The 24717-nt window shown below is 44.9% G+C and overlaps 1 protein-coding gene and 1 long non-coding RNA gene across 4 annotated transcripts in view; one reads left to right on the top strand and one right to left on the bottom strand.

Moving 5' to 3' along the window:
* ATP10B (ATPase phospholipid transporting 10B (putative)) overlaps window positions 1-3870 on the top strand; it is a 234197-nt gene extending 230327 nt beyond the window's left edge. For both annotated transcript variants that reach the window (XM_036224184.1, XM_016167062.2), the window contains one exon: window positions 3232-3870. In XM_036224184.1, the coding sequence (XP_036080077.1) occupies window positions 3232-3691 (460 nt within the window). In that variant the 3' untranslated portion in view covers window positions 3692-3870. The remainder of the gene's footprint in view (window positions 1-3231) is intronic.
* Window positions 1-24717, bottom strand: part of LOC107521898 — a 46107-nt gene that overhangs the window by 11683 nt on the left and 9707 nt on the right. The gene's annotated exons all lie outside the window — the stretch shown is intronic.

Genomic DNA, 24717 nt, shown 5'->3' on the forward strand with positions numbered 1-24717 from the left:
AAGAGGAATAAAACAGGACCCTTGCTCTCAAGACGCCTGCAATCCAGTGAACGATGCAGACACATCTGACTATATACAACAGTTTCCATAGAGGCCCTGAGAGTGAAGAGTGGGAAGTCACTGGGAACAAGCACAAGCCACTACGCCCCTTCAGCCCGACCCCAGAGAGACGGCCCCTGGCAGGGACCGTGAGGAGTGCGCCCTCATGGGGAAGGGCGTCAGATATGTGGCTTAAATACTTTGTCCACACTTTGGGGGGTTAAAAATGATGGTGATCACGACTGACCCAGGACTGAGCTCCTCTGTTCTGTTTTGTGTATTATTTGGGCTATGGAAATAAATTACCATATTCTTTGTCTTACCCTTGGCTAGAAAGCACGATTGGAGCCCAAAGCTATAAGCTTGATGAAGACCCTTGAAAAGTATAAAAAGACTGTTGATACGTGCTTTGAAAAGACAGGCATATTCAACATTACAGCTTGTTAAACAGAGACAGGTCGGGGAAAAGTTAGCAAATATTTATTTGTTAGTTACCATAGCACTTAAGTTAAATCTTTGCTTATTCTATATTATTATCACAAAGTTGAATTTCCGTTTAATTCTGTTTACTAAGAAAAGCAAAGAGATTTCTTCTGAGAAAAGATTATTTTGATAGTTCCTAGGACTACTGACTTGTAACCCTGAAAAAAAATAATGTTTGTTATAGAAACCTACATGATAGAATGTTTGCTGTAGAAAAGTGTTTGTTCACTTAAAGTTGCAAGCTACATTTATCATAATGGAGCTGGATTTTACTTACCAAATTTGTGATAATTAGCCCACCAACCATGACTTCACTAATCTTGGTCTAATTAATTAAACCAACGTAAAAGAACTGTACAGATCCTCTTAAACTAGGAACATGTAAATTGTTTTACAGATTAAAAAAAAAAAGAAAGAAACTAACACACTAACTTGAAAACACAATGAGCATCTTAACAGCTACAGCAGATGATGCCAGCCCTTGGACAGTCAGTCTCCCTTTGACCTCAGTAACCCAACACTCTCTTGGTTTTTATCCTCCTTTGTTTTTTTTGCTGGTTCATGTCCTTGACACAGTGTATGTTAAGGCTTGAGTCTTAGGTTCTTTTGTCTTCTAACTTTATAGTCTCTCTATAGACAGAGCCACCACCATTGTCAAGTATTTTTAACAGATGAATCTCTAACACAAAATTCCCAGCCCAGACCTCTCTTCTGAACGTCAGATACACCTTTCTAGTTACCCTATTCATCACCTCCAATGGGCCTGTAAGTCCGAAGAAACTGGGAGACATCTGTAATTTAATTCATGATCCACCCTTTATTCACTACCACCACCATCCAAGAACCTTGGGTCTCTTGCAGAGTTTGTTCCATCAAATGCTGCCCGCTTAGGACCAAGGCTGACCCCTGGGAGTGATCCTGGATACTGCCCACCACCTCATACCTACATCCAGCCTATCCCCAAGTCCTGACAATTCTATCTGCTACATATTTCTCCAATCCATCTGCTACTTCCCATTTCTAAGGCCATTACCAGAGACAGGTTATCAGCCTTTCACTCCAAATTACTTTGATAGTCTATTTGGTTTTACCCTAATCCATTATCACTATATCAACATATAATCTTGTCATCCGTTTATAGATCTTTAAGGGCTTCCCAAGGCATTTACGATAAGGCACAAAACCACGGCATGGCTCAGGCCTTTCGTGCCCTGGCCCGGCCCACCCCTTCTGTGTCGTATTTCCTCATTCTGGCCCTCACTTTCCACCACTTCAGCCATCGTTCTGGGGGTTTGGTTTTCATCCTCCTCTGCCTGGTTACCCTCTGCGCATCCCTCGGTTTCTTCCTCAAGGGAGGTGTCTCATGCTGGGTCAGGTGTCTGACATTCTCACTGCTCTTCCCTCTGCTTCAGCTGCCTCATGAGGGTAAGAACTCTGACTAGTTCTAAGCTTAATTAATCCCTAAGGGCCTGGCCCACTGAAGGGAATTGACGAGTGATTGTTAAATGAATTAATGGGCAAGGAGAGTGGCGGCTTGGGGGAAAGGTTTAAACAGAACATTCCAGTTTCCAGGCAAGCAGTTGAGTCTTTCCTGAAACAAGAACAGGGCCACCTGCACCGCCTCCCTGTGTGCGATGAGAAAGAATGGGGAACTTTCATCTAGTGCCATGGAGTCTGCTGAGATCTTCAGAAACCCCTTGCCCACTGGGAGGCCACCCTGCAGCTTTCCGGCATAGCGGAAGGATGGGCGCCTCTCTGTTTATAAGGCTTTAGAAATAAAAATTTTAAGGATTGTTTTTGGAAAAGATCTTAGATGTCCTCTGGACCAACTGGATTACTTTTCAAACAGAGAAACGAACACCTAGAGACGGGACGTGAGCTGCCCGGTATCACAAGATGGCATGCTTTCTCCAAAGACCGCACAGTTTTATGTGCCACCTCATTCCTTCCCTTCCTAAACTTGGATCAGGGAAAAGAGTCCAGGCACAGAGAGAGAGAGAGAGAGACTCCCAATTCCAGAGTCCATTACAGGCTACGTGCACTAGGCCGGGGGAGAGGAACCCTGAGCTGACCATCGGCAAGACCCAGTAACTTCTCAGGAGACCTTGGAAACCCCATCCTGTCTCGTGGCGCCTATTTCTTCATCTGACAAATAGTGATAACAGTGATGCTGTGAAGTCGGCATGACCCACAGATTTAAGAACATGTATTTAAAAACGACTTAAGTTCCACAAAGGGTTGGCTTTGCAAAGTAAATATGCCCTAATGAGAATAGCCCAGAAATAGAATAGACTGCCCTTGTACATGGTACATGAAAGCCTCGTGATCCAGAGGGCTTGGTCTGACCACAGCTCGACAATTGTGTGGCTCTGAAAATCATGAATTCGCTCACTGCCTCAGTTTCTTCATGTGTAACAGGAGAAACAGAAGCACCAGCCATATAGGATTGTTGGGGGAATAGTTAATAATACATAAAGCCCTTAAAATAGTCCTGGTACATAATAAATGTTAGCTGCTATATATTGTTGTTATTGAACTCCCAAATCCCAGAGGTGCCCAGGCATAGATTTGATAGCCATCAGTCAGGAGCGTAGCAAAAAGGAGCTTGCCTTGAGTAGGGAGTTGGATCTAAGGGCCCTTTTAATGCTGAAATTCAAGAAGTCAAAAATCAAAAAAGCTGTATTCTGTCATTTCTCATTCCCCCACCAGGTACTTTTTCCTGTCTCTACAAGGGACTTATGGGAAATCTCTCATCTCAAAAGCTCAGAAAATTGACAAACTCCCCATGGACAAAAGAGACCTGGAAATCCAGAGCTGGAGAAGCAGACAGATGGCCGCCCCTGTCCCCGGAGAGGCTCTGCCCACCCACCGCCCAGTGCCACCTGTCCCTGAACAGGACTTGAGAGCCGGCACCTCAGAGAGCTCCAGCTCTCCCAAGAAGACGGGCAAGGAGGACTGCGTGCTGTGTGGAGAGAGAAGCAGCAGAGACCACACGGGGGATGACCCGTGCTCAGTGGACTCCTCGGCGAAACTCTCATCTGGAGATCACCTTCTCCTAGGGCCTAGCAGCGCAATGGCTTCCGGGGCGTCCTCCAGAGGGCAGGCTGACGTCTGCAGACTCTCGATCAGGGGCAGCCATCGCCGCTCCCAGAGTTCAGTAACCATATGAGGAGCCTGCGGAAGTCTGTCCAAACTCAGAGGAGGCTGCCCAATCATGGCCTAATTAACCCAAGACTCTTCCTCTTCTCGGAGGAAGGAATTTGTCATTCTTATTCTTTACTCATCGGGCTTGACTTCCTTAGAGGAAGTGCTGGCCCCAAGGGGTTTGACCAAAAAAAAAAAAAAAAACGACTGGAAACCAGTCGACCTCTAGTGTTCTCCTGCTGCCAGGCAGCACATCTTGCAAAGTTTTAATAAAAAGCCTACGTTTTTATTATACTGAGTTCTCAAATTTTTTAGCCCAGAATAATACAGAGTAAGTACAGCCTATGGCCCAGTGCAACTGGGCCATAAGTTTCCAAGATTCTAAGAAATGTATCGACCCAGGCAATTTCTCATGTTATGGAAGTTTCTGGGCTTGTCAAATCATCACCTCCCCCACTCAGTGCCAGAGTTTAAATTTCATACACACAGGTGCTTCATTTATATTGTATTGCAGTGATGGCAACATTGGGGTTAATATCCCTCTCCTTCACAAAGACTTGGGTCACTTTTTGTCTCTAAGCCAAAAAACCACATCTAAATATTAAAACTAAACTTGAACTCAGAGCCACAGGTACTTCTGAGGGTTGTAGGGCGCCAACTAGTGTTAAGAGGCAGAAAGAACATACTCATAACTAAGGTAAATGGGTGTACCAGAAGCCCCATACTTTAGCTGACAGACTATATGTCCCACAGTCTGGGGTATCTACCAAGAGGATACGGGCAGCACTTTTTTAAAGCTAGTTATATTTATTTTTAAATAAACATACCCATGTTCCTTCAGCTCTCAGAACAGAAAACTCTAAGATCAGGTCTTAGCACACCTGCACCAGGAATGAGCCTGTATGACAGAGCAACTCGGAGCCCAAACAAAGACAGGTTAAAGAGTAGGACCAATGTGGAATCCTATTCATTAAGCCTTTCCCAGAACAGCACCATCTGCACATGCTTCCATTAAATGAGGGAGAGTCAGAGGAAGTCTCATCTCACTTCACAAGGAAAAGAAGAATTACACAGACTTCTTACCCCTAGACGTGGTAAGTGCCAAAAATGTAAGAGCCCAAAACAATGTTGAAATAAAAGAATGGATGACAGCTGTCAAGAGAAGTTAGGTCTACTATGGGCAAGGGCAGCCCATCTCTAGTCCTTTAAGGTAAGTCAGGGAGGGCTGCCAAACCCTTTCTCCTTAAGGTGCTACCTATATATTAGGCAAAATCCCTACAGATTAGGGATGGATGTGACAAATCTTTGACCCTAAGAGTCACAGCCACCTCACTTGAGCTTCTTAGCAAAGATGCCCTAAAACTTCTCAACAATCAAGTTGGCTAATAGAAGACTGAGCTGGTCCTCTGACTGCCCTGCCGCCCAACTCGAACTGGAGGGGCCGTTTGCAGCAGCATCCTGGAGCCAGCACTAGATCTCCTTCACTGACTGTCACATGACGACACCAGCACTGGCCAGCTGGTGGGTAGTCAGGAGAATCCTACATGAGGATCGCTAGCGGAGGAACAGATAAACGCGTCAGGCGAAAGCAGTAATGACGTGAATTGTCCCAAATAAGGTGATTGAGCCAAAAATTGGATCGCAAGGTTCTCCCTTTCCCTACACAATCCGCCCACTCCTGAAAGCCAGATGAGACAGGATGTTTCAGGAAAGAACAGAGTAGTGGGAAGAACTCTGGCCTCAGGAGATGTGGGACACAGATCGTAGTTCCGTCCGAAGCCCTGAAGCAGGAAGGCGCACCTACGAATGAGGTTAGAACTGCCCCACCTCCCAGGCTTGGCATAAGGATCAAGTCAGAATTACACAGCATATGAAATCCTTTGAAAGCTATACCATCCTCAGTAATAACAGATTTTTATTTCAGAGTTAAGAGGGAAAAAGGTGATGAGGAAATTGAGAAAAATGTCTGACTCCAGCCCCTAAATGCCAAACCACACCCATCATAGTGAAGCTTCTCTCTCTCTTGCATAAGTGGCCAACCCAGTTCGCCCGGAATTTCCCCAGTTTTAGCACTAAAAGTCCCACATCCTGGGAATCCTCCGTCCTGGGACAACTGGTCACCTACTCTTGCCCTTCTCTGTAAATCAGACCAACTGTGACTATTCACCTTAGGGAGAAAGGTTATATATAGCAACTCTTTCCCTGTAACATAATGCTAATGATTGTACTTAATACATTTTTATTTATTTATGACCTTTTACTGATTGACTGGAAATGTGTCATCTTTTATTAGGAGGAAAAATAATAAACATGGTTTTTCATAGTTGCTTACAGTTCTGAGTAGTCTCATCCATTCATCCTTCTTCGCATCGTCATCTGTTAATGCATTCGTCCATTTATCCACCCATCTACCCATTTATCTATCCAGTAAACTTCTGTTAAGCCCCTGCCAGCTGCCTGGTGATATGCTAGGGGCTGTGAGGAACTCATCCCAGTCTTCAGAAGCTCACAGACGTATTGGACATGGAGTACCAGGAACATCTTCGGTCCAATGTAAGAGTGTGACACAAACCAAACCGACAGGAAGAATGAGAAGCAGCACACACAGCACCCCCTCTCTGAAACTCTCACCTGGCTCCCCCCTCTTCCTGCAAGCCTGACACTAACCCCAAACCCATATGATTAGGCACCCCTTTTCTCACTCATTCAACAAATACCAAGTGAGGGTCTGCAAGACACAGCACTGGGGGCGGCAGCAAAGGATAAAAGAGGGAGAAACAACAGGCCCAACTCCTGTCCTCAGAGATTTACAGTCTAGATGGGCAGACAGAGAGCACGGGGCAGGGAGGCGATTCCTCAGAGAGGGCCTCTCCGAGGACAGGTTTTAGCTGAGACCGTAATAACCGTGACAGAATTAAGTAGGAAAGCCCTAAAAACCATATAGTATATTCAAAAAAGTAAAAAAGGAAAGTCAGTGTGACTAGAACCCAATGAGCAAGAGCGAGTGCCCAGTGACAATGTCACCGGTAACAACCCCGTTAGCTTACTGTGCACTAGGTGCTGGCCTAACCAACGCACATCACGGGAAGCTCACAGCAACTACGAGGTAAGTACTATCGCTCTTCCATATTTCATTTAGCTTTGGTGACATGACAAATCACCCCCCAAATTCAGTAGGTTGACACAGTTATTCACGTGAGTGGGCCGTTTGGGCTGGACGGCTGGGATGTCCCTCCACGGGTCTCTCATCCTCAAGGATGCCAGCCAGCCTTATCATGCGGCAGCAACGTTCTGGGAATGATGACAGAAACTGCAAAGCCTTGACTCAGAAGTCACATGTCGTCGTTTTCACAACATTCTAGAGAAGCAAGGCACAGGGCCAGCCCAGGTTTCAAAGGGTCGAGAAAGTACACTCTACCTTTAATGAGAGGAGCTACAAAAAAATTTGAGGCCATTTGCAATCTACCACACCCCATTTACACAAAGAGAAATTGAGGCAGAGAGAAGTTACATAAATTTGGCAGTCGCACCACTGACAAGTGGGGAGGCGGCATTCTAATCCCAGAAGTCTGTAACCGGGGCCTGTACTCCTCTTACCCACAGAGCTAATAACCGTGAGATGGGGCTGGCGGGACAGGCAGGACCAAGCAACAGAGGGTCCTGTCTTCTCAACTTCCTCTTGAGAGACAAAGTAGTGCAGTGCTTAGCAAGCCTGAACTCCCTCCCATCACAGACTGGCCACGTGACCTGGGGGAAGCCCACACTGTGTCAGCGGGGTTTGTCTTCCTTAAGACGAAGCTGAAGGAAGGACGATAACAGCACCTAAGGAGAACCAGAACCGGTGCCTGCATTGCCCTCAAACGTCTCCCTCTGAGCTGATCGCCCAGCCAGAACCTTCCATTTGGCACAGAGAGCCCCCAGGAGAAATCGATCACATGGAAGTGCATTCTCCCAGGTAACCTGAGAACCCGAGGGTGTATATGGGACCCAGGCAGGACCACACTGGTGAAGGTGGGGACCGGCAGCTGGGGCAGTGCCCCGAGCAGGCAGGCCTTCTGGGGAGTGCTGCCCACCCCAGGCGTCAGGAGCCTGGCAAGGAGGATCGGAGCATTTTCAGACGGGAGCCTTTCTGTTCAAAGGCGTGCTGGTGCCACCTAGCATCAGTGGAGGAGCGGCTGCACCTGGTGGCTCTCCGTGCGGCCAGAGCAGGGAAACGGGGGAGGCGGAACCAAGCCGGGAGTCAGGGGGCCAGGCTTCAAGTCTGGCTCCATCGTCAGCAATTCCTGCTGTGACAAACCCCTTCCGAGAGTTCAACCTCAAAGTGAGGTTCAGTCAGATTCTCCAAATGCTCAAGGTGAGAACTGGGCTGGTTCTCACATTCTGTGGCTCTAACAGCTATTTGGGGAGGCTGGTTACAGTGTAGGGATGACCTACCTGATGAATCGATTTTACTACTTGTGCTGATTGAGTCTCATGCATGCATGTACGTACACACACACACACACACACACAGAGTGGAAGATCCCATGAGAGAAGGACCCTGCGATCTGTTCTCCGCTGTCCCAGTACCGAGCTCATGGCAGTGAGGTGTGTAAGGAGCAGGGGGAGAGGAACTTTAGTCTATAACACTTCCAACTCCACCCCGCCCCTCAAGGAAAAACTGCTCACTACCTAAATAAAGCACCAAGAGCAGTCCCCAGCCCACCATCCATGCTGTCGCTGCCCCTCAGCCCCTCCTCTGCCCTTATTTAGACTGCCACCATCTCCCCTGACCCTCAGTCTATGAGAGGGAACAGGTGAGCCCAGGCACCTCAGGGACCGAGACCACCTAGAGGCAGCGGTCTCCTCAGAGCCTGCCCCCAGACCCCAGTTCAGCAAAGGGAGGCTGGCTGCCAGACACATGACTGGATTTTGAAAAAAGACGGGGTTTTTCAGTGTCGTGAGTCCTTCCTATGTTCCCACAAGATGAGGTGAAAGATATTCCTGCAGATGACAAAACTCAGGTAAGATATAAGTGGACGAGCCCAGGGTCACCCAGTAATTTATAGAATTAGAGCTGAGACTAGAATGGGGTCTCCTGACACCCCTCAGTGAGGGCTCTTCGACCATCTCTTCAGCCAGAAATAAACTTGCAATCTTTCCCAGCATTGCTTAGATGTTAATAAATGAGAGGATTAACATAAAAAGTACAATTTTTAAAATCCAAGCCACATAGCAAGAGAGCCACAATAGATCTGTTTGACCACAGAATCCCTCCAGAACTCCTGCATCCCCCCGTCTGCAAAAGGGAAGCCTGCAGGTGAGGACGGGACTACACCAGTAAGAAGTCACCTCTCAGAGTCCTCTTCCATCTACAGAGGTGGAAATGAACTGTGAAGCCCCAGTAACTGCTGTTTCTGAGGCTCCAATTCTGCCTTTTAGACAACCCACCTTTTCTTCTCTCTCTCTCTCTCTCTCTCTCTCTCTCTCTCTCTCTCTCTCTCTCTCTCATACACACACACACACACACACACACACACACACACACACACACGTGTATATATATTAGCATTTGATCTCTTTTCTGGATGCAAAAGACAAAAGTGTGAAGAAAAGCAAGCATTTGCTTTCCCCATTTATAAAAGACAGGTACGTTGGACAGTGCGTTCTCTTTCAAGAAAGGAGTACAAAAACCCTGAGCAGTGAGCTGCTTCCAGTGGCTTTTCCACAAAAGTGGCCTACGTTGGCTCATACGGACTTTCCTAAAATCTCTCGAAGGTCCACAAATACCAATCTAGCAGCAGCTGGTCTCGGCATGCCCTATACTTCCTGTTAAGCGTCCCCATGCCTGGCACAAGTGGTGACCAGTCTCAACTTGCCTTGTATCTCCCATCAGGTGGCACCAAGGCTGGCATAAGCTGCAGCCAGTGTTGGCTAGGAACATAGTTTCAACTAAGTGGCCACAAACACATCACAAAGAGCAGCTGGCCCCAGCTCACTTCATGGTGCCCATATCAAAGGGCCCCAAGCCCAGCACTACTGGCAGCCACCTTCAGTTCACAGTGTAGCATCTCCCAAGTGCCTCTAGGTCCAGCACAAGTGGCAACTGACTTTGGCCTACACTGGACCCCTCCCAACAGGCTCCAGAACCACATACCCAGTGTGGCTGGCTTCAGGCTGCACCAGAGCACCACCCAACCAGCTCCGTGAGTGACAAATCAAAGCACAGACATGCTCACACCAGAGTCTTGCTAAAGCAATTCCCATTCCCTGGGGTCAGCCCCCACATAACTGCTTGTTCACTATAGCCATGGCCAGCCTTCACGGCCAGTCAGCCTGAAGGTCAGTCACAGCCACTGACATGCCAATAGCAATCAAGGCTCAACTACAACAGGATGGTACACACAGCTCACACAAGGGACACTCCAGGGGCACCCAGGTCAGATGAACAGGAAAATGGTGCCAGTAGGCCTCGCAGGACACCTACTGCCAAGATTGGGAGCCATAGCAGATCTTCCTAATACATAGAAACAAACACAGGGAGGCAGCCAAAATGAGGAGACAAACATGTCTCAAATGAAAGAACAAGACAAAACTCCAGAAAAAGAACTAAGCAAAATGGAAGCAAGCAATCTACCAAGTTCAAAACACTAGTTATGAAGGATATAGAGGAAAATATATTAACTCAGTAAGAACTTAAAGAGATAGTAAAATATAAAAAAGATCTAGTCAAAAAATTAATAGAATAACTGAAATGAAGAATATATTAGAAGGAAACATCCGATTAGATGAAGCAGAGGATCGAACTAGCAATCTGGAAGACAAGGTAGCAGAAAACCCTCAACTAGAACAGCAAAAATAAAGAATTTTCAAAAATGAGGATAATTTAAGGGACCTCTGGGACAATGTCAAACTTACCAACCCGCATCACAGGGGTATCAGAAGAAGAGAGAGAACAAGGGATTGAAACCTATTTGAAGAAATAATAACTGAAAAAGTCTCTAAACCTGGAGAAGGAAAGAGACATACAAGTTCAAGAAGTGCAGAGTCTCAAACAAGATGAACCCAAAGAGGCCCATGCCAAGACACATCATAATTTAAATGCCAGAGGTTCAAGACAAAGAGAGAATCTTAAAAGCAACAAAAGAAAAGCAGTTAGTTACATACAAGGGAGACTGTCAGTTGATTTCTCAACAGAAACTTTGCAGGCCAGAGAGAATAGGCATGAAATATTCAAAGTGATGAAAAGCAAGGACCTACAACTAAGATTACTCTACCCAGTAAGGCTATCATTTATAGTCAAAGAAGAGATAAAGAGTTTCCCAGACAAGAAAAAAAACAAAGGAGTTCATCAGTGTTAAACCAGTCTTACAAGAAATGTTAAAGGAACTTCTTTAAGAAGAAAAGATTGAAAATATGAATAAGAAAATATAGGAAAGAAAAATTCTTAACAAAGGCAAACACATAATAAAAGCAGTGGATCAACCAACTATAAAGCTAGTACAAAGATTAAAAGGAAAAAGTAGGAAGATTATGTATAATTCCAAAATAAAGTAAGGGTTACACACAAACACACGCACAAAAGAAGTAAAAAAAAAAAAAAAAAGTGACGAGAACATAAACATGGAAAAGATTAGTAAAAATGGTACTGATTTTAGAATGTACTCGAATTTAAGAGAATATCGATTGAAAATAGACTGCTATAAACATAGCTGGATGTATAGGAAGCACATGGTAACCACAAACTAAAAATCTACAAGAGATATACAAGAAACGAAGAGAAAAGAATCCGAACACAACACTATAGAAGGTCATCAACATACCAAGAGAACAAAAAAACAGAACAAAAACAATCAGAAAACAATAATTAAAATAGCAATAACTACACCCCTCAATAATTACTTTAAATGTAAATGGACTAATGCTCCAATCAAAAGACAGGGCAGCTGAATGGATTCAAAACAAGACCTGTACATGTTCTGCCTTCAAAAGACCCACTGCAGATCAAAAGACACACAGAGACTGAAAGTTAAGGGATGGAAAACTTCTTTCATGTAAACAAGAAAAAAAAAGCTGAGGTAGCAATATTTATATCAGACAAAATGAACTTTAAAACAAGAGCTGTAACACAAGATAAAGAAGGGTATTTCATAATAAAGGGATCAATCCAACAAGATGATGTAACTCTTGTAAACATCTTAGCACCCAATGTAGGATCGCCTAAATATATAAAGCAAATCCCTATCAAAACACCAATAGCAATTTTCCAGAACTAGAACAAATAATCCTAAAACTTATATGGAATGACCGAAAGACTCTGAATAGCCAAAACAGTCTTGAGAATAAAGTACAAAGCTGGAGATATCACATATACTAGCCTGACATCAACTATACTACAAAGCTATAGTAATCAAAACAGGATGGTACTGACATAAAAACATATATAGATCAATAGAACAGAATAGAAAACCCAGAAATAAACCCACACCTAGGTAGATGTTCAATTAATCTATAAATGAAGCAAGAATATACAATGGAGTAAAGACAGTCTCTTCAATAAACGGTGTTGGGAAAACTGGACAGACACATGCAAGAGAATGAAATTGGGTCACTTTCTTACACCATATATGAGAACAAACTCATAATGGATTAAAGACTTAAATGTAAGATTCAAAACCATAAAACTCCTAGATGAAAGCAATATTTTTTTAGATATGTCTCCTAGAGCATGGGAAACAGAAGGAAAAACAAACAGGACTACGTCAAACTAAAGAATTTTTGCTCAGCGAAGGAAACCAACAAAATGAAAAGACAACCTACTGAATGGGGGAAGGCATTCACAATGATACGTCCGATAAGTACTCAAAACATAATGAACTCATACAACTTAACACCAAAAAAAAATCCAATTGAAAAATGGACAGAAGATCTGAACAGACATTTTTCCAAAGAGGACATATAGATGGCCAAAAGACATAGGAAAAGATGCTTAACGTCACTAATTATCAGGAAAATGCCAATTAAAACCACAGTGAAATATCGCTTCACACGTCAGAATGCCTGTCATCAATAAATCAACAAACAGCAAGTGCTGGCGAGGACGTGGAGCAAAGGGAACCCTTGTGTACTGTGGTGGGATTGCAAACTGGTGCAGCCACTATGGAAAACAGCATGGAGGTTCCTCGAAAAATGAAAACTAGAACTACCATATGACTGAGGAATTCCACTTGTGGATGTTTACCCAAAGAAATCCAAAGCACTAATTTGAAAAGATACATGCGCCCTTATGTTCACTGCAGAATTCTTTACCATAGCTAAGAAGCAGAAGCAACCTCAGTGTCTATCCCTAGACAATTGAATAAAAAATAGGTGCTACATATATACAGAATATCACTCAGCCATAAAAAATAAAAAAAAAAAAAATGAAATCTTACAATTTGCAACAACATGGGTAGACCTAGAAGGTATTGTGCTAAGTGAAATAAGTCAGACAAAGACAAAGTACGATCTGATTTCACTTATATGTGGAATCTAAACAAAATAAACGAACAAACAAAACAGAAACAAACTCATAAGTACAGAGAACAAACGGATGGTTGCCAGAAGGGAGGGGGGTAAGGCGAAAACGGGGAAGGGATTAAGAAGTACAAATTACCAGATATTAAAACAGTCACGGGCATATAAAGTACCTCATAGGGAGTATAGTCAACAATTTTGTAATAACTGTGTGTGGTGTCAGATGGGTACTAGACTTATTGGGGTGATCATTTCATAACTCACATAAATGTCTAATCACTATGTTGTACACTTAAAACTAACATAATATTGTATGTCGAATGTAACTGAAATATTTTTTTTTAATTAAAAAAAAAAAAATTCCTGGCAGCTCAATGTTCGCTAGGCTTCTAATCAACCCATCCTCTTTTAAAAGATCGAATGAAGCAGGGAGGGGATTCAAGGACCAGAGAGCGGACATGAATTGCAGGAGGCTGAGTCACCCCTGCCAGGAGAACGGGGAAGTGGAGGCCGCAGAGGGGAGAAGTGACTGTCCGCGTGGGATACAGACATTCCTGAATTCTACGTCCACGACGCCACCAAAACATCACCAAAATTTCAATTGTATTTTTATCTCATTTTATACTGAGGCTCAGAAAAGTTAAGTAACTTACCCAAAGACGCACTGTTAATAAGAGGCGAACCATTATTCCAAACCCAGGCCAGAGTCCGAGCCCACCGTGACTAAAGAAAAACCAAAGGAGCCTGGTCTTTGGGAAGCAGCAGGACATGGGATTTTTCCAGAACGCTCCTATCTCGCCAGCTCCTTCAGAGTCTCAAACTGTACCTCCAGTCGCCTCCTTTCCTCCCAGCCTCACCACAGGGAACCCTTCGACCACTGCCACAGAACATGGGAGAAAGACTAGCCACCCTGGAAGACACGCTGACATCAGCCGAGCTCTAATTACTGCTCCAACAGTCTGCGCTGTGCCTCGCGGACAACCGTACCAGAGGCATGTTAATTTCTGCCCCAGCTGGCTCCCGCCTGGGCGTGCTCACACTACCATGTCAAAGGGGCCCTGCCCGAACCCCTGATGTGGCAGGAACGCACCCGGCCCTGCCTCTCTCCTTATTTTTTAATTAGAAATTCCATTAAAACCACTACAGCGATGAGGCGCACACCAGGCAGCGTACTTCAGGGCAATTAGCACACTCCTCAGGTGGCTAAAATGGCCTCGGCCCTGGTCTGAGCTGACATAATTGCACCAAAACATACAGCCTACCAGGAGGCTCCCATTTTGAGTGGAAAGAAACAATTAGTCGCACAATCTATCGAGCAGTTAGAGCTGTAGGAAACGGTTCTGTACACACAAGAGTTTGCCAGGGCTTGAGATATATGGGAAAGATCTCTTGCCTATGGCTCAGTAAATCCATAAGCAAACCTCTATCCCTACCCATACCACCCCGCACGCCATGCCACTAATGCTGTGTGTGTGTATGTGTGTGTGTGTACACACATGCCTACTGCATAGAGAGACTGGTTCTCTGCCTCTTTCTGAATCCCCAAGCCACTAATTCAAACCTGCCCCTAAGGTAGCTCCCGACCAAGTAATTCTGGAGATTCTGAGGAACAAATAAAAAGAGCAAATTAGAAGACCGGGAAGACCTCAACACCAGGGGAGCTGAGGAAAACCACCCGAGGCTCCCTGGACTCCGTCTGAAGCCGTACCCTTGGGTTCCACGGGCAGAAGCCTCTCGTCTGCATTCGGTCGCCCTTCTCCGGCTCTCCCTGCTGAACCATTGCACCTTCCGCACACGAGCCGGCGGTGCCACTGTAATTAACATGCAACTGGCATTTCCACTGCGCACGCAAAGTCTGTTCTTTCAGCCTTTTCAAATCCTAGTCAAACCAAAGTAATCTTTGCCCTTGCATTTCGGTTCGAGCAGCAGCGATTATTAGGCTTGCAGATTATGGTTTATTAGCATTTATTGAACAGCAAAGGAGCGCCGCATGATAGCGGTTGTCACTAGGTCTCCGACTCCCGAACTAAAATTAACGGGCCAGCAGGACACAAATATTGGGGCAAGAAGGCGGCCGTTTCAAGAAGAATTGTTATTTATGATTTTTCCCTATAACACTGGATGGAGTGGAGAGTTGTGAGGCTTTGGGAAAGGGGGTGCTCGGGCTGACAGGAGGCAGCCACTGTGTGGTCACTCTCTTTAGCGTCCCCGCAATCACCCGTCAGGCATCATTATTCGTGGATCTAGAGAAAGTGGTAAAGTATAAGGAGGCCTTGATTCGCATTCTGGATTAATCCACTGCACGACCTTGTGCAAAGTACTTTCTGTCTCAGGGACTCAGCCCCTCATGTTCAAAATGAGTTCAGCGGGATTAGTGGTAGCTGAACCATCTCCGTGGGGAAATGTAAGCTGAACGGAGATGGTCGAAGTCCCTTCCCTATATTACCCAGAGCAGCTCTCGTCAAGCCTGCTTCACATACCACCATGCTTTCCCCTAAGATTTAAAGGAAATCCTTTTTAATCTATAGAATACAAGATCACAAGGTGATCTTTAAAATTCTTCACAGCTCTAGAGTCTATGAAGTGGTGAGAACTGAAATGGTATACGGAACGCAACGCGATCGTGCAGAAGCAGCTATATTGCGTGGCGTGGCCAAAGAGACACGAGAGGAAGACGGAGCAGATTAACATGCGGTCCTAGCAAAGCTGAGAAGGCACCCAGAGATGACGCCAACGACCGTGGACACATAACCAGAGCACATAGGGAACCTGAACACTATGAGCTGGGGGGACATGTAGGCTTTCTTCAACAACTGACATAGTTCAACAATATCCTATGGCTGACTTCCTGGTGGAAGGTCTGATAGAGGCCCCCTGGTCCAGGCTGATAGGCCCAGATTGATAAGACTTTCTGCCCTTTCTCTTTTGAATGGATACATTCCTCACCCATACAAGCTTTGACAATAGGGAAAACCTCCTTGGGTGAAAATCCTCTAAAGCCGAATTCTGAAAGCTAAAACCTTCATGGGTCTTCCAACATGACATCTAATGACTCTGGTTAATGAAAGCTTGGTAAACCTAAACCAACAACGGCAAAGTTAACTTGTCTGCAACATAAAAAGATCGTCAGCTCAACTTCCAGTTAAACACGGTAAACTGATATATACGTTTATCTCCACTGTCTCCTAAAAATCCCTCGACAATATCGGTCCCCTCCAAAGCAGATCAGAAAAGTAGTGGTAGTAGTAGTAGTGTTTTGGAAGCTGACTAGCCCAAGAAAAAGAATTTTGTTCAGATACTCCCATTGAAAGAGGACAGATGGATCATCATCTGGAAAGCCCACTGTGTGCAAGGCCCAGGTTTTCTTTTGCCCACCCCTAGAGAGCCATAGCCTAGCACCCTTATATTTGGAATTTCGTACCCCCACCCACTACCACTGACTGACACAAATACTGGAATACAGAAAATGGAGGCTTTAATCGACTCTACCCTAATTCATGGGAGGGGAAAAGGAAATCAGTGGCATGCCTTATCATGGTGGGTTTTGGTGAGTGGAGATGAGCAAGCACAGGGCAAGGGAGTCTTTTTGAATACTGGAGATTTGTGATTTAAAAGAAGGATGCAAAAGGTGGCTTTCAGGGAAGAACTATTTAGGGAGAAGGACAAGACATATAAAGGGATTCAAATGAGATTTTGCCCTGTGGCATAGAAGGTAGGCTCTTCTAATAGCCCTGCACAATCTTTAGGTAAATACTTCTTGTGGTCACTCCTTGAGGCCGCATCTATTTGAGAGGGATTGAAATTCCAAGTCCTACTTCAAAGGGACATTAGGAGAGGGGGCAGAGGCTGCTGAACCCAGATTACCTACTTATGTATCTGCATCCCTGCAGTGCGTGCTGAGAATTGTTGTGTGGGTTGAGAATTGTTCCCATTAAAAATGACTAAATGAAACTACCTGCCAATAAGCACCAAGGAAATAGTGGTCTCTGTAATACAACGTATTTTTTGTTCTTTGTGGCACTTTCTGGAAAAAAAAAAAAGAAACCCTACCTTCTCTCTTGCATTTTAAATGAAGAATGTACATGTGCGTTCTGTATTGATGCCCTGAATGAGAACCCTTGGACTCTGTGTCTCTCTTAGAGATGGTTGTAGGAAAAGCAGCTTGCTTAGAGCACGCTCGGCAACTTCTCCAGAAGAGGCGTATAAGATGATGCTAAGTCACGATGACAAAGCAGCCTCTAGCTGTAGGAGCCCAGGCCGCTGTGCATCCCTTTCTAACTAACATTCATAACTATCAAGCAAGTTCTTGGGGTTGAGAAAGAGAATAAGAGTGACCGCAGTCATGCCTACCATCTCCTGAGCATTCGCGGTATTCCAGGCACTAAACTCATGCTCCACATACAACCCTTCACTTAATCTTTACATCATCTGTACAAAGTATCACCATTTCTGTTTCATAGAGGAAACTGAGACTCAGAGATATTAAATTATTCACTAATGGACACACAGCTAGTATGAGGCAAAGCTGGATTTTAACTTGAGAGCCTCCAATCCGAAGCCTGTCTTCCTAACTACCAAATTCCAGATTCGTTCTTCTAATCGCTGACCTGCTTAGAAGGTTTCAGTAGCGCCCTGGGACCTACGGCAGTGGCGCTCAAACCCAGCATTCTCTGTCAGCCACATTCGACAATACGCTGTTGCCCAAAAAGCCCTGCAGACGGCCTGTGCTTGTGTGCACGCCGCGCCCCGAGCGTTGGGCAGCTGTCTGCTATTCAGGTGCATATCAGGTGCCTTGAGGAAACCAGCCTGGGCCACAGCTCCTCTAAAGCTTTCTGTGAGCACTCCAGCCCCGAGAAGTTTCTGCAGAAATCTCTGTCCCCAGGGCTCCCCAAACCTTTACTTTGTCTGTAAAGAACTGGATAGTAAATATTTCATCCCTTGCGGGCTGTACAGTCTCTGTGGCTGCTGCTTGACTCTGCCATCAGAGCACAAACCTGTCATAGAGAACACATACGTGAATGAGCGTGGCTAAGTTTCAATAAAAGTTTTTCTTTCATTCATTATTCATAAAATTTTATTTACCATGAACTCCTTTCAGTCTCACCTTTGCATCTCCACAGTGCTCGAAACCACCACCACAGTCATTCATGGAGAGTCCGCAAAGGCCATCAACTTTACATCCGGTATCTCTTTGCCTCCGGGGAACCTGGGTTCACTCTGTCCCAGTTAGGATCAGCACTGGCGCGGCTCTCAGTTTATCAGTTAAGCCCACTTTTAATCTCTACCGTGTCTCAGAAACTCTGCTAGTCACGCGGGGTCCCAATGTAATCAAGACACTACGGTCCCTAGCTTTGGACATTAACCAGCTAATGACATGTTAGTTAAGGTCTTCTGGTCGTAAGCAACAAATGTGAGCATGAGTAACTTAAATAAAAAGAAATGAGCTGGTAGAATATGGGGGTGACGATAGGCCTGAGACACAAACAGATCGGCCATTCCTCGGGAAGGCTGGAAACCAGACTGGCTCCCACAGGAGCCTGCAAGCCTGCTCCCTGGAGATTCTGTACCTCTCTCTTGGACAGGGTCCCCGCTGAAGTGCAGGCATACCTCGACGATATCGCAGGTTCACTGCCAGACCACCGCAATAAAGTAAGTATCGCAATAAAGCAAGTCATAATCTCCTTCCGTTTCTAAAAGCCGCAACACCTGGGACGCGCAATAAACGCGCAATAAAATGAGGTGTGCCCATAGTTTTAGGTTTTTCCCCAGGTGATTCTAATTTGTAACATGGTTGATAACTATCGCTCTGGTCTCTCCAGCAAGGTTTGTTTTACTCCTCTGTCATTACAGTTTTATCAGATCCCTGATTCCTGATAAAGTCAGAATCAACATTCAAAAAGCCACCCCAGCTCCCCGCCAAGTTTGTCAGGTGGACAGCACTATACTCCATGTTCACAGCACTCTTCTTTTCAAAGCATTCTCAGGTGTCTTTTATCTCAAATGAGCTTCATGGCTATTTTCTGAGGCGGCCAGCACAGATGTTACTGTTCCTCCTTAAGGAAACTGAAGCTCAGGTAAAGGGTGTGCCCAAGTACGACTCTAGTGGCCCAGCTGAGACCAGAACCCAGGTCTCCTGAGGGCAGCGGTTCTCATAACTTTAGAGTGACTAAGACACACTGGGTTCCCTGTCCCTTTGCAGTGGTCTTGGCTTCAAACCCAGAGGTTCTGATTTGCTAAGTCTTGAGGCACAAACGCCTACATTATCACAAAGGTGATTCTGATGCAAATGTCCCCAAAAATCTCAGTTGGTGAAACACTGCCCCTGAGGAAAAATCATCTTTAGTCCACGCCCTTGAATATTACCCTGCCCAGAGTGAGAGAGGGTGCCAACTAGCTCAAGACGCTTTCTAAACCCATGGCCCTTCATTTGTTTTTCCTTTCATCCTCTTGTTATCTACTTATATTATTAGCTTTCCAGAGAAATAATAGTTAAAGGCAAATTACAGATCAGTGACAGCGAGTTTCAGTCCAACATGCCAACTCAGATCAGCTGGCAGGGGCTTCTTAGAGCCTTGGACTAAAAAGAAATGAGCCTCCACCAGTCACGGCAGGAAAACATATTTTGATGAGTCCGTGATATCTGTCATAGACACTTAGGATTCTGCTGGCCCAGCCCATCACTGCTCTACATAGTACCCTGTCCTCAGTTTTTTCTTATTTTGCTACTTAAAAAACATTTCTACGTAGAGAGACTTAGTTTCTGACTACAGATAATGAGAAATGACCTTTTTAAATTGCTTGCATGCTGCCCATACTACCGGGTTCTGCTTGAGACATTCTGGATATGATGACTCAAATATAAATATCCCCGGAAATCTATCAATGTCTGGGCAGCTGATTAAGCTCCATGGACTACAACAGGGCTCCCTTTTCTGATCTTCGGGCATTTTCATTTTTGTGAGCTGATGTATCACCACGGTGAGGGGACTTTCTCACGCATTTTGCTCATGATAACAGATGAGGTGTGAAATTGATTCTGAGCACCTTGGAGGGTCATGATTTATCATTATACATTAGGCCTTGTGGAGCTTTACTGGATGAATCCCAGCTGCACTCAGATACAACCACACTTCTGCAGAGAGGACACTTAGTGACTCAGGATCTGTTGGCTACAGTGATTTCAAGCCAGCACCCAATAAGCAGCTCCCTTTCATTCAGTCAATCAATGTGCCAGGTACTGTTTTAGGAGCTGCAGATACAACATTGGACAAGAGAGGCTCACTTATCCCTAGACCCGCCCCCTCCCTGATTATAACTTACACTCCCCATTGGGTAAACACAACAGCCTGGTGCCTTGGGATTAATACTCGAGGTGGCCTGAACTGTACATCATCCTATTTTCTGAACTACAGATACTTGGAGGAGTCAACCTGACAATGGCTAATGCTGCACCTTCATCGTTGTTACTCTCAGCACCAAGGATGGGCCCATAGAAAGTTCTGAGGGTGTACAGCACATGAGCCCCTCGTGAAGTCACACAGTCAAGGGGCTTTGGACAAAAGCCCTCCCTGACTGAACATAGTGGACATCTGGAAAGCTCTCTTCTGCCAATCAATGCCTAAAACCGTGCTCTTTCATAGGGTCGGGGACAGGACATTGGAAACACATAAGGAAGTTTTCTGAAAAAACACACTCCTAAGGCTTTGTTCTGCCACCCAAGAATTCTGCCTCCGAAGTTATGGGGTAAGCTCCAGGCAGATCTGTTTTGAAAAAGTACCCACGGGTGATTCTGATGAAGCTAGTAAACACTACCTAGAAAACACTTTCGTTTAGTTACAGGCCTGGCCTCTCGAAACACAAAGTACAAAACTTACGTTTCAGGGCAGAGAAGCCCACGTGCCTGGGCACCATACCACTCGAGTTCTAGTCCTAGTTTTGTCTTAGATCAGCTGTGTGACCTCAGACCTGTCACTTTGGCTATCTGGGCAGTTTTATTATATGCACATGCAGGGAAAGGAATAGATGACTTCTAGAGGGGCTGAAAGAGCTAAGAGTATAAGATTTATTATTTTCTCATCTGCAGGCCAATTTTAAACACTAATTGATTAATCCCAGCATAAAAAAAAAATCACTATTAAACAGTTCTTAAAGGAAAGTATGTACTTTTAAAACACATCTGTGCCAGATCAGTCCATTTCATATTTAAATGCCTTCAGGATCCATAATCAAGCTTCTGAGGTGCTCACTGTGGGATTGTTATAAACCTCCCGGTGGCAGGGTGATCCCTGTACTCCTCGTCACCTTCCCTTCTGCCTTCCAGCCCCTTGTCCGATTTTTTGGATATCTCCTCAGCTTGGTACTTAGTCACTGTCTGACTTTTAAGTGGAAGCTACTAGATTTCTCTAAGAATCTCTTTGTGAATTCCACCTTCTCATTAAAGAATACAAAGTTGTGTCTTTTTACAGACTTTTAACAGGCTTTTTGCCTAATCATCTTCATTTGATTAATACTCTTGCACTTTTTCGCTCTGATTGCCTGCCTCTCTACGCCCCGCTCACGTACACCTGCATGCGAACACTCCGTGCTGATGGCGAAGCAACAAATCAAATGGCAAACATCAAGATTTTCATACTGACTGCTTCTCCGGACAGATAATTTCCTTTGATGAATGGGACTTTCTTGCCCATCCAAACTAATTATCTTGTCCACATTCATCTCTAGCCATGTTACAGTCCAAAACCAGCAAGAATAATTACCTGGGGATTCACCAGTTCTCAGCTGACTCAGCCAGTGGTCACCTCTGGCATGGGGCTTACATTTATCTACTGCCCAAGGATCACAGCATATTAGAACGTTGGGTCTCAAAACCTCCGTGTGATAACCATGCCACGGTCTCGCAGCCGCACACTCTCCCTCCTGGGCCCTCCCTGTACTGCCAGGCCTGGAGCCTGTGGGCTGAATTTCCCAGACTCTCGCACCAGGGGCTTCTGCTTAGGTCGAGCGACTGTGAATCACTGGCAGTAGGGAAAAAAAGTCGTCCGGGTTCCGGCATGAGCAGAAGCGGTGCCTCTGAGCAATTCCGGCAGCAGCATGGCCAACCTCCCTCAGCGGCCCAGCACTTCCTGGGCTCCAGGCGGGCAGCTTCCTCAACGACCTCCAAGCTCCCGTTTAGTCCAGCACACCCCTTCCTTTTACTCCCCCAGGACTCCTAACGCCGTTACCATTTGGGATGGATTGTTACCAAATGGTGCTGATTAATTTCTCCTGACTACCCATTCCCCCTTTGCAATGTGACTCTAAAGCTTCTCCCATCAAAAGCTGGAGTCTCTCTCCCCATCTCTTGAGTCTGGGCTGGCCTGATGACCTGCTATGGCCAATAAATTGTAACAGCAGCAATATTGTGCCAGTTCTGATTCTACACCTAAAGATGTCCTTTAGCACCGTGATGAAAATTTATAAAAAATCCTACTCCTTTGGGAATTCTGCTGAGCTTCTATGTGAATGAGCCTGGGCTAGCCCGCAGGAGCATGAAAGACCTCATGGAGGAGACCCAGGTACCCCATTCAGTAGTACTCAGCCAGACCCCAGAATCAGAGCCACCCAGCTGACCTGACATCCACCAGACACAGGGGGAAGCCCAGTCAAGACCAGAACAATCCAGCTGACCAAGGACACTCGTGAGCCATAACAGTTATTCTTAAAGCTACTAGTTTTAGGGTGTTTTGTTACCCCACAGCAGATAACTGATTCTTTTCATTAAATCTCTCTTCCATGGCTGTTGCTCTGACTGGACTATGAATGAAAAAGAAAACTTCTTAAAAATGCAAATCCCCAATTGAACACCACAGGTAATTTTGATATATGTGGCCACAGAATATTCTTTGCCAAACACAGCTTCCAAGGGGATGTGGAGATCATTTTGTCTGCACTCTCGCCTCTCAGGCAGTTTACAGATAAGCTCGCCTTTAGGCAAAAGCTCAGTCTGATTAAATAAATACTTAGTAACCAATCCCAGAGTCCAAGGAATGTCACAGCACCGTCAAGGATTCTTTTTTCCATACAAATTGCCTCATTCTCTCAAGCTGCAGCTTTTTTCTCTTTCTTATTTCTTGCTCGGAAGAAAAAAAAAATGTTGCCAGTCGATATTTTCTATAAGTAAAACTACTTTTTATCCCATAGGTTAAATGGCTGCAACCAGATTCTTTAAATGTTCATCTCTGGCCCCTTGGAGTTAAAAAGAAAAAGGCAAAAACAGAAAAACTTTAGCATCACATTGATTTTGGATGACTCAGATTTACTGTGACTTTCTGCGGGTCATTAACCTCTCTGAATGAATCTCGGTTTTCTCAAATGTTAAATATGGTCTTTCGTGAGAAATAAATGAAATAAAGTTGGTAAAATCTTAATGTGCTAGGTCTTGGCTTTTTCCCCTCCAAGGTAGCATTGCAGAATAAAAAATTAAAAACTCTGAATCCGACATTGATCCAAATCCCCAAATTCTAGACTTATCAGAGCATCATGAACAGATTCTCCTGCAATGGCAGCTGAAAGACACCCGCACCTCTGGCAACCGGCATGGAGACTGAGGCTGAAGCCAGCCACCTACCCCTGCCCTGTGGGGAGGCAATGCCCTATAGGGACAGCACCCTGTATCAAGGGTGTTGTCACCAAAGAGGCGCCAAAGAGGCTAATCTATTTTTCTGAGTTTACCCAAGCAACAAGAAGAGAGGGTTTTTTTTTTTTAAACATATAAATTAATATATTTTATTTAGACCACAGAGAAACAAGTCAAATTCCTATTGCCCAAAATAATCGCTGCCAATACTGTAAGTATATTCTTCCACACTGTGAGCTGTTCCCTCCACTTCAAGCCCCCTCGAAGAGGCCACAGTCACAAAACACGCGGGGAACAATGCAGATGAGACTGCCTGTCTCAGAAGACGGCAGAGTTAGTTTCCACCGCACACTCCACAGAAGCCACTTCTATGTCTCCTCATTAAATCTCTATTCTAAGTCCTCCCTAGGCTGTACTTGGGGGCAGGGGAAATTCGAGGAGGAAAAGGGTGGAGGGGGCCAAGGAAGAACAGAATCTCTCTCCCCTTCTCATACGCGATGTCCGGCCTTGTTGGATCTTGCCTCCCTCCAAAACACTTCTTTACTATCCCGAGAAAGTAACCATTTTTTGTTACTTAGGACTTTTCTTATTATTCAGCATTCATACCCCATCTCCAATCAAATATCTCTTTTAAAGATATAAAGCTCACTCCCTAAGAGAAATCCTAATAAATGAAGTTGTCTCCAAAGATGTGGGTGTGGCAGTATTTTGTAACCAAAATCCCATAAACACACATACAATGAAGACTGTGCCTATTTCACGTGAAAAATACAGTTGACCCTTGAACAAAGCAGGGGTTAGAGGCGCCAACCCCCTGTGCATCAAAAATCCATGCATAACTTTTGACTCACCCAAACTTAACTAATAGCCTAGCGTTGACTGGAAGCCTTACCAATAACAAATAATCTATTAACACATATTTTGTATATGTATTATATACT

Source organism: Rousettus aegyptiacus, unplaced genomic scaffold (genome assembly GCF_014176215.1).
Source record: "Rousettus aegyptiacus isolate mRouAeg1 unplaced genomic scaffold, mRouAeg1.p scaffold_m13_p_7, whole genome shotgun sequence".
Taxonomy (NCBI): domain Eukaryota; kingdom Metazoa; phylum Chordata; class Mammalia; order Chiroptera; family Pteropodidae; genus Rousettus; species Rousettus aegyptiacus.